This window comes from Camellia sinensis, chromosome 4 (genome assembly GCF_055761805.1).
Source record: "Camellia sinensis isolate YWXY chromosome 4, ASM5576180v1, whole genome shotgun sequence".
In the NCBI taxonomy this organism is placed as follows: domain Eukaryota; kingdom Viridiplantae; phylum Streptophyta; class Magnoliopsida; order Ericales; family Theaceae; genus Camellia; species Camellia sinensis.
Window position 1 is genome coordinate 150,049,003 of NC_138964.1, and position 10,439 is coordinate 150,059,441.

Consider the following 10,439-nt stretch of genomic DNA (forward strand, 5'->3'; position numbering starts at 1 on the left):
AAGTTTATCATTTACTATTTCCCTAAACTCTTATTAAACTCAACACCATTTTCTTGAAACTTCCATTACATTTCAATAATTCTCCCCAAACTTATGCATCAGGGCTGTGTCAAAAACCTCCTACTCCCCTCCTTCTTCTTCTTCTTATTATTATTATTATTAAAGTATGTAAAATTTATTATACAAAAATGTTTGAAACCCCCAAAGTTGGGGACCCCATGACCCCCAAAATGATGTGAACCAATTATGTTTTTTTTTTTTTTTTTTCTTTCCTTCCTGGACCAATCACAAGTGAGTAAAGGTTATGGGATTGTATTTTTTAGGAGTCTGTAGCATTGTTGTTTATTATATTATGTGTTGGATTTTGTGTTGATTATAAAACTGGTTTTATACATAAATTAAAAAAAAAAAAAAAGTTGTTGCTTCTTCCAATCCTACATTATATATAATATAGCACTTGTGCCAACCTAATGTATATACACATACACATATCAACATGGAAGTTTTGGTGATCTCTAAAAATACCATCAAGCCATCTAACCCAACCCCTTCCAACCTAAGACATTTCCAACTTTCCTTTCTTGATCAGATCAACCATCCAAGAATTTTGCCTTTGATTTTTTATTACCCATTAGGTTTTGAAGATAATTCAAGAGCCACAAACCTCAAAAGGTCTAACCAGCTCAAGAAATCTCTTGCTGATGTCTTAACCAAGTTCTATCCACTAGCTGGTCGAGTCAAAGAAAACCTCTACATTGAGTGCAATGATGAGGGTGTTCTTTACTGTTAGTAATGGGCGCCCATGTGGCATGACCATTAAATTTGATTTTGAATCCTTATCCAAATAGGTTTTGATTTTGAAATCAAACCTATTTAGGATAACCACTCTTGAAACAGACGTTATCAGTTTGAACTGATATAGATAGATATAATATATATTAGATATTATCTGTATCTTAACTGATATGGATAGATATTATAATATATTAAATATTTGTTATATGGTTATGGGTAATCCAAGAGAAACGACGTTGAGTCTGTTTTCTACCCATATACTGACTCTCTCCCAAGAAACAACGATCAAGTCAGTTGCACTGTGGTTTGTGTGGGTGATATTCACCATTGTAATATCACCCCACTGCTGGAGTTGATTGATCTGATTCTGGAAGCACGTGATTTATCCACGAGGTTCTATCATCAAAAGGTATGATCTGATGATTTTATTCCGCTGCATGTTTTGTGTTTTTATTTACATTGGTATCAGAGCCAATGATGGATATTTTCGTGCTTTCTTTTGTCATGTGTATATTTATAAAAAATGTGGAGATCCAAAATATTTTATTTTTATGATCATTAATGTCATTTTTAAGAACATAAATGATTTTATTTTGGAAAAAGGAGTCCGGCAGTACAAAAATCGGAACTGTCAGTACCCTGGAAGGCGGCGCGTGGCATTCACGCGCCACCACGCCGAAGCCACGCGCGCCCACGCGCTCCCACGCGCCTACACGCGCCGGATGCCATGCTGACGCGCCTGCACGCGCCATCACGCGCGCGTCGGCGGTGCTGTCCACGCACGCGCGCCGTCCGCGCCCGCACGCGCGCCGCGTGCTGGAGCCGCGCGCCGAGCCGAGGCTGAGCCGCGCGCCGAGCCGATCCTTGAGCCGACTTGCGCTGAGCGGCGCCGAGCCGAGCCGAGCCGTTTTTCCGCGCTGGCTTGGCTCTAAGGCTCTGTTTGTTTGTTTTTTAATTCTGAATTGCGTTAATTGGCCATAATTTATTCGTTATAGCTTTGTTTTAAGCATGGTTGGTACCCTTAGACTCAGAATTAATTTTTCTACATTCTATAAAATTTTGAAAATTTTACGAAAATAAAAAATATTTTTTCTGTGTTAATAATTCATTTTTTATGCTTTAAAATGATGCTGGTATTGCATAAATAATTTTCTGGGGTTGAAATTTTTATTGTGGACTTCTGAAATGTTTTAATATCTACTGGTAATATTGTCTCATTTTATCAGTTTCTGGATTTTTTATTTCTAATTTTATGTGTATTTATTAGTCATTTAAAATTCCAGAATATTTCAGAAAAATTTCAGAATATTTCAGAACAATGTACATTTTAATTATGGCATAATCTGAATATTGTTTCTGTTTACTAGTTTCTGGATTTTTTATTTCTAATTTTATGTGTGTTTAATTAGTTATTTAAAATTCCAGAAAATACCAGAAAATTTCAGGATGATGTACTTTCTGTTATGGCATAATTTAAATATTGAATACAGCATATTTTTTTTGGGTTTGTAATATGTTGTAATTAGAAGAGCATGTTTATTTATTTATTTATTAGAATTCCATTATTAAATAAATATAGCATGAGTTATTTGTAGATTTACATTAAAATGCTATTGTATGGAATTTATCATGCTTTGTATATGCCATAGTCAGTGGGAGGTTATTCGGTTGAGAGAAATCTTTGTAGATTAACTCCCGAAAACCAATATTTTGCGCATAAATTAAACTAAATTTTGGATAATTGTCACTTGTGGCGCAAGAGATGATTACGAGCATAGCGGATTTTCGATCTTGCGACTTGTGTAATATTGTCACTATTTAATTTAGATTTTTGCGGCAAAATTATATTATGCTAATCAAATTAATCCCAATGCGAATTTCTCTCTAAATTGATTTAGCTTATGGAAGTTAATTTGGTTGACCTAAACTTAGTAGAGATGTTCAAATGTGAACAAACTAATCCCATTCTTTAGATGAGCAAAAGTCTTGGAGACTTTAGGTCAAACCTTAATTGAGCCAAAGTAAGGAAACATGACTCAAAGTCGCCGTGTTTTTGTTGCCTTGTTTGGCACAATAAAAACTAATGTGTGCGCTATAGTTAGCGGCACGCTACATAGTTTTGGTTGGCGAGTTTTGGAGTTATGAAATTAGTAAGCCCTCAATAGATCTGTATATGATCTTGACTAATGAGTTGCGCGGATTGACTTTGTAATTTGACTTGTAAATAATGTTACATCATTGGATGAAGTAACATTCAAGAGTCACGTCATCCAAGAAATGCGAGCTTAAATAAATTAGTCATTAAGTGTAAGACGAGTAGCCAGTACGAGCAGTGTTTTGCTCTCTACCCAATTATTGGGAGTGGATTGAGCGAAATTTCATGCACTATAATAGTGTGCGTTGAAATATCACGTGAAGTTAAAAGATTAGCGCTTAGAAGCTGCAAAATCTATTAACACTGAGTGAAAAGATTAGCGCTTAGTGGCTGCAAAATCTATTAGCATTGCCAACTTGTCTAAGTGTGGACACTTACTGTTTCCACACTTGAGTGTGAAACATGGATGAGGTGCTTCTTTGTGTGATTCCTTTACTAGGTTAACGTTTTGAATAACATTTACCACTAAGCGCAAACGTTGCAGCATAGTAATGAAAAGGTTAAGGCTGACAAGGTTGTTATGACTCTAAGAATTTAACGCATCGCTTGTAAGAGCATTGTGTTGAATTAGACTCTTTAGCCTAATTCGCGCTTAAGTTACTTCAGGAGCTATCATAGTTGATAGCTTATTCTCTCCTTCTTGTGGATAGTAGAATTAATTGCAAGTAACTATGAAGCGAGAAATAGAGATGGCAACAGGAGTATCGTCATCTTTCAACTAGATGTATTAAAGTGTATGGAGAATAAAATTGACTTGAAGATGCAGGGGATTAGCACTTACTAGTTAAATTTGCGACTTAGGCGCAGTTGATATCTCCATGACATCCTTTTTATGATCTAGTGAATATGACTTAGTCGTGAGTCATTACCTAGTTGGGCCTAAACCTTTAAAACTTGTCTTCGAGAACTCACACATTAAGATGATTGGAATTAGTTTATGACATTGGTCATGAACCAGTGGCTTATTATACTTAATCACATTAATGAGATGATGACACGATGGTTTGAGTAGGCCTTCTCGGGCCCACTCGCTTATGACATCCTGCTCTCATGTGAATGTGTAACTTTGTTCGCAATGGGTGCGCACAAGTAAGTAGGAAAGCCGCAGAAGGTCATTTGTTTTGGCGCATTTAGTCCACTATGATATTTTGTGACTAGATATGTGTGAGGGTACAATAGCTAAGCCTCAATCTCGACACATTTATAGATTACGATACGCATCTGAGTCAAGACTATTTGATCTCCCATAAGTCAAAAGTTTTGAGATGATTTTTGACATTGCACATATGAGGTCGAGATCAATTAGATAAGAGTTTTTTGTGCTTTTTAGTTTTGACCAAGGTGGCGAGTATCTATTTGAGTTATTTTTCAGAAAAACTCTGTGAAGAGAGATGGATGCTTAGAAAATTGATTATTCCTAGTACTCAACAACACACTGGTGTAGTAGAGATAAGGAATTAAATATTGTTAATGTTAGGTGGATAATGGCGCAAAATGTTTCCCAATTGGGAATTGCACTAGTTTGTTGCCTATATCCCTAACTAAGTGCCCTCCATATCAGTTTTTACACTCCATTTTGAGTAATGGGTTAGCAGAGAGCCATCTATGGGCGATCTGTAACCATTAAGCAGCTTATCTTTATTCTACTTCTCATAAGATTGCGAAGTTAAGACCTAGGGTTCTATAGCGCATTATTGTATGCTGTCTTGTAAACACAAAGGGTCGTGTGGCGCATTATTGTATGCGGTCATGCAAACCCTCCGGGTCATGCGCATATAAGTAAGCATCTTTGTGGTAGTGTAACTAAGTCACATAAAGTTTTATTAGTAAAGGTGACGTGAATAGAGTTTTCGGAACTCTATAAGATGGAGAATTCCAAGCATAGCGCTCTATGTAGCCTAGTTGAGAATGGAAAGAAATTTCCAATATCCTAGGGACAGTGGGAGCGATGTGCCTACTAATGGATTACTCCATTAGAGAAGAATACTCTACATTCTTAGTTGCGTGGTAGCAAATGTGAAAATTTTCCACGTCATCACTGGGTGATTGAGAGGGAAACATTCATGATTGCTCCGCAAGATGATAAAGAGCCTAGGATAATGCCTAAGGCTCTAGTCCCCTATTTTTTGAAAGTGGATCAATGTTGCGCAGTTTAAGACAAAGTCTTTGAGGATTAACCTTTTTTTATAATTTGGTTGACTTTCCATTTTGACGCAAAACTGTTATAAAGTTATGCGTAATTTGGATAGTCATTGTTGAGGCATAAGGCTCGCTAGATACCGAATGGTCGCACCATTGAGGAAAGTGTAGACCATGAGAAGACTTCCTCCTGGGGAGTGAGGTTATTTTGACTTAGGCTATAATTGACATAAGTTCGGAACATTGATTTGTGGACATTGTGACCCGATTTCTCATTAGAGAATTGGATAAGTAGATCCGTAGGGATTTACCTTCTGCTTTTATGGTGAAAAGTTAGGAGCGCAAAAAGGTTGCTAGTTCCAATAAATCTTTTACAGCCTAAAGCAGTTATCCAAACAGTGGTTCTTAGATTTCGTCAAGCCATGATAGGGCAACGATGATCGATGAAGACCACTGAGGCATGATCAATGGTCCAAAAGAAGTTTTTCCTTACTTAGTCATTATGAGCCAGGAATTTATAAGGTTGTCGCCACCTAGGGTGGGCAGTCCTCCATTTTAGATATGATGGACATGGGTGATGTAATTCATATGCTCGGATGTACGATCCTTAGGGATTGTTTTAAGAAAATTCTCGGTCTGTCTTCGATGACTTACATAGAGAATATCTTAGAATGATTCTAGATGCAAAATTGCAAATCCATTGACTTACCTATCGGTAAAAGCCAGAGCCTTAGCTATTGAGTGAATCCTCAGATTATCTTTGGGAGAAACAGATGACCTATATTCCTTGATCTTTTCTTTGTTGTGGGAGCCTAAAGTACGCTATGTGGGCGTATTCGGCATGATAAGTGTTATCTTTGATAAATGGTTAACTGAGTTGTTCAGACTTTGACCTTGCTCATTAGACTGTGGATAAAATGCTTTATTAGAAGCATATTAATTTGCTCATTGTAAAATTCAATGCGCTGGTTGGGCGCATCTGCGCTAGTTGGGCGCATTAAGAATGAACGCAAATTGGTCACCAAAAATATCTTTAGAGAGGTTATTGCGCAAGAGGTAGTGATCTTAAATCATTTCATGTGAGGCGCACATGGTGGATTCCGTTGTATATACTTATCGCAAGAGGTGCTGATATGGCTTATGTTTGGAATCCATAATTGCGCAAGCTGTGGTCATTTTTTTTTAAATCGATCACTTATTTTGAGATGATGGGATGTTGACACTATTATGGTTTGTGTCATAATGATTAGCAGATGATGATGTCAGCAGGCAAGATTGGCTCACTCACACGAGCAATCGCCCTTGGCGCTTGGGAGCGAGCAAGGATGAGACTGGTGGTTTATTTTATTCGGAGCCAAGAGAGGCTTAAATCATCCACTATGTATGTCGCCTTGGTTATAACCAAGATGAGGTCGTGTTAAGGACCAAACATGGATGTTAGTACCCACTTTCCATGTTGTGCCTGTTATGATTAGCCAGATGCGAGATCTCATTTGGCGCCTAGAAGGCGAGCAAATAGAGAATTCGGGTTAGGCGCTAGAAAGCGACTAGACTAATATCTGTACGGTGTATCGAGTATGACGTCACTCTTTATGGAAGAGTTACTCCACCGTAACATGTATTCATACTATATGTGCTTAGCGACCGAGTAATGAGGTGAGAGAATGGATCCCTGCTTCCTCACCGTGTGAGTCTTACGAGTCATTATTGATATGACTTTCATTTATATACCCTTTTGTGACTTTTGACTATGTCATAAGGTAAGGGGTTGATGTTCTGCTACTTTGGTATGTTGCCTGCGGTCATGTATGATTCGGCCTTAAGGGACATCACTGGGAAAGCGGTCAATCCTAAACTAAATGGCATGAGGGCAAAGGGAAGATCATCTAGTATTACACCACTGTTGTATATTCACTGCCGGCAACTCACATCGCTCTGTATGAGAGGCGAATTGAGTGTGAATATATTGCAAGAATTGAGAGGGTCAAACATGCTCTTTTTGAGGGATTAGAGATGTTTTTTGGACCGGTGTAATTAGATGGGTCTGGGGTATATGAGACACTATTTCTATTCTTTTTGGGTTGATGTCTCTATGCTGGCTCATTTTGAGTTTCTAGTATAGAGCTCCCACATGCAGGTGTTCTCAGCAGTCGCACGGTGCAGTGGCTAGTATGAGATTGTTTATTTTTGGGGAGATTGAGATTGAGACGTGGCAGTGTCATGCCAACTCATGTGCGAGTGGGAGATGTTAGTAATGGGCGCCCATGTGGCATGACCATTAAATTTGATTTTGAATCCTTATCCAAATAGGTTTTGATTTTGAAATCAAACCTATTTAGGATAACCACTCTTGAAACAGACGTTATCAGTTTGAACTGATATAGATAGATATAATATATATTAGATATTATCTGTATCTTAACTGATATGGATAGATATTATAATATATTAAATATTTGTTATATGGTTATGGGTAATCCAAGAGAAACGACGTTGAGTCTGTTTTCTACCCATATACTGACTCTCTCCCAAGAAACAACGATCAAGTCAGTTGCACTGTGGTTTGTGTGGGTGATATTCACCATTGTAATATCACCCCACTGCTGGAGTTGATTGATCTGATTCTGGAAGCACGTGATTTATCCACGAGGTTCTATCATCAAAAGGTATGATCTGATGATTTTATTCCGCTGCATGTTTTGTGTTTTTATTTACATTTACTTAGAAGCCCAAGTCAATTGCCAACTCTCACAAATCATTGGACAACAACCCATCAATCCCCATGTTGAGCTCAACAAGTTGCTTCCATTTGATCGACTCAACGATGCTGGCGATGTGCTCTTGGCAATACAAGTCACAGTCTTCAAATGTGGTGGGATGGCCATTGGGATGTGTTTTTCTCACAAGATTGCAGATGGGTTGTCAACCAGTACCTTTGCCAACTCTTGGGCTAGTGCCGCTCGAGCGGGTCATAGCAATATGGTATGCCCTCGACTTGATTCGGCCACATATTTCCCTCCTAGAGACATGTCTTGTTATAATATAAAGACCGGCATGACAGAAGAAAAGATGGTTTCAAAGAGGTTTCTATTCAATGCCTCTGCTATCTCTACTCTCAAAGACAAGTATGCAAATGAAATACAACCCACTAGGGTTGAGGCACTTTCGGCTTTCGTATGGAGTAGATTCGTTGTCGCAACGAGTGATCAAGTAGAGACACAGGCAGAGGCAGATGTAGAGGCAGAGACGAGTATTACGAAACTCTATATGTTGATTCATGGATTGGACTTGCGCATGAGAATGAATCCCCCTCTGCCAGAGTCTTATTTTGGCAATTTTAGTTGGGTTGTAATGATCATGCCATGCATGGACAAGACTGTGGAAGAGGGTTATGGGTTTGTGGCAAAAATGAGGGAAGCAATAAAAAAAACTAAAGACAGTGATTATGTGAAAAGAATTCAAGAGGGTGACACACTCTTCAGTTCTATGAAAAGAAAGGGAGATGATGTGTTGGGACCGGGCTACCGAGTATCAAGGTCTTGACCAATCTATCCAGAATACGTCATGACCGGACTAACTCGGAGACCGGACTAACTCCAAGTCGTTCAAACCGAAGTAGCTTTACAATTCCTGAGCCGAAGTAATTTCATCTCTTTTGACCGAAGTAACTTTATTTCTCATGGGCCGGAGTAACTTCTCGGCCCATTTTACCCGGTCCTTCGTACTTTGGGGCCATAAAGTCCATTTCATAGCTCGGTCCAATTTTCACCAAAAATTACCCTCTCAGTGACACACTCTTCAGTTCTATGAAAAGAAAGGGAGATGATAAATCAAGTCAACAACCTCCAAGGGAAGAGGCAATGAGAAAGAAAATAGAGTTTGGCCACTTTATCTTTTCTAGTTATTGCAGGTTTCAACTATATGAAGTCGATTTTGGGTGGGGGAGACCTATATGGGTAAGCCAAGCTACTCTTCCCTTAAAGAATCGAGCGACTTTTATGCCTACAAGATCTGGTGATGGTATAGAAGTGTGGATTAATTTGACAGATGTTGACATGGCCAAATTTGAGGCTGATGAAGTTTTTCTCAAATTTGTTTCCCAAGCCTCTGACCGATGATGACTTGGGTGCTAAAGTTCTATTTTCTATAGCATGCTCAAGAATCATGTATCTGGGTTAAAGAAGAATGCGATGTTGTTAATTGCAAATAAATTTTATCCCAATGACTCGTTTCACAAAGCAAAAAAAATAAATAAATAATTGTACTTGAAATTTCAATTGCAGAATTATGATATTGATATTTTTAAACATTTTAAATTGAAATGAATTATTTAAAAGTAATTGATGATTATTTTCCATATGCATAATTTTTTTTATAGAATATTATGAACTATGCTAGTTACAGTTACCTATGAAAAAGTGAACTTTTTAAATTTGAAATTGATCAAATCTTACATCCAATCAACCGTTAGTTTTATTTTCTATTGAAATGGATATGATGGATAAGCATATTGACGCCTTGTTTGGAGTGGCATTTTGGTTTAAAAAAAGAACAAATGAGACACCAAAAACAGTCAAAAAGGAAAATATTCAACCCCATCAGTAAAGAGTCATATCAAATAACATAATACCATTGAGATAAAGAGAATATATCGCACATTCGATAATAAGTTGTTCAATAAATATATCGAAATATAAAATAAATCCCAAAAAGAATAAAGAGCACCTCCACGTAGAGCAAAGAGTATAGGAGTCTCCACAAGAAAGAAAAACAAACCTCGCAGGGAAGAGAAAACCTCCATGAAAGAAGGAACAATCTACTTGAGAGATATTATTGCAAAAACAAAAACAAAACAAAATAATCACCACCAAACAAACAATATCAATCACCTTGACGATCTGTTCATTGTTACAACTGGTAGCTATGATACCTTAATTCCCGTCTCTATGTTATAAAATAAAATATTATGAATTTGAGATAGACACCTAGCACATAGCAACGCATTTAACAATATCGAATTTCGATCATGAATTAGATACGAGTCTAAATCTGAAAGTTTTATCAGTGACAAGTGATGGAGACAAGAGGAGCTATAGTGGCTACATTATTATAAAAATCACAAGAAAAAAAAAATGAAAATTAGAAGCACCCACCCTCTCCTCTCTATAGCAGAGAAAGAGAGAATAATTGTATTTTTTTATGTATATTATATTGTGGGTACACTACAATATATAAGAGTTTTAGATATCAAATATTTTGGTCTTTAAAAATGAAAATTTTGTTACAAAAAATATTTAGAGACCAATTTCTATCATTGTGAGAATAGCCGCTAAAACGTCGTCTCAAAAAG

General features: G+C 37.4%; 1 protein-coding gene across 1 annotated transcript; it reads left to right on the top strand.

The window, feature by feature from the left end:
• Positions 1-387: 387 nt before the first annotated feature.
• On the top strand, positions 388-9,311 carry LOC114313883 (stemmadenine O-acetyltransferase-like). Its single transcript, XM_082923724.1, has 3 exons — positions 388-785; positions 7,812-8,625; positions 8,877-9,311. The coding sequence occupies exons 1-3, from the start codon at positions 497-499 to the stop codon at positions 9,205-9,207; spliced, it is 1,434 nt and encodes a 477-aa protein (XP_082779850.1). The 5' UTR covers positions 388-496; the 3' UTR covers positions 9,208-9,311.
• Positions 9,312-10,439: the final 1,128 nt, after the last annotated feature.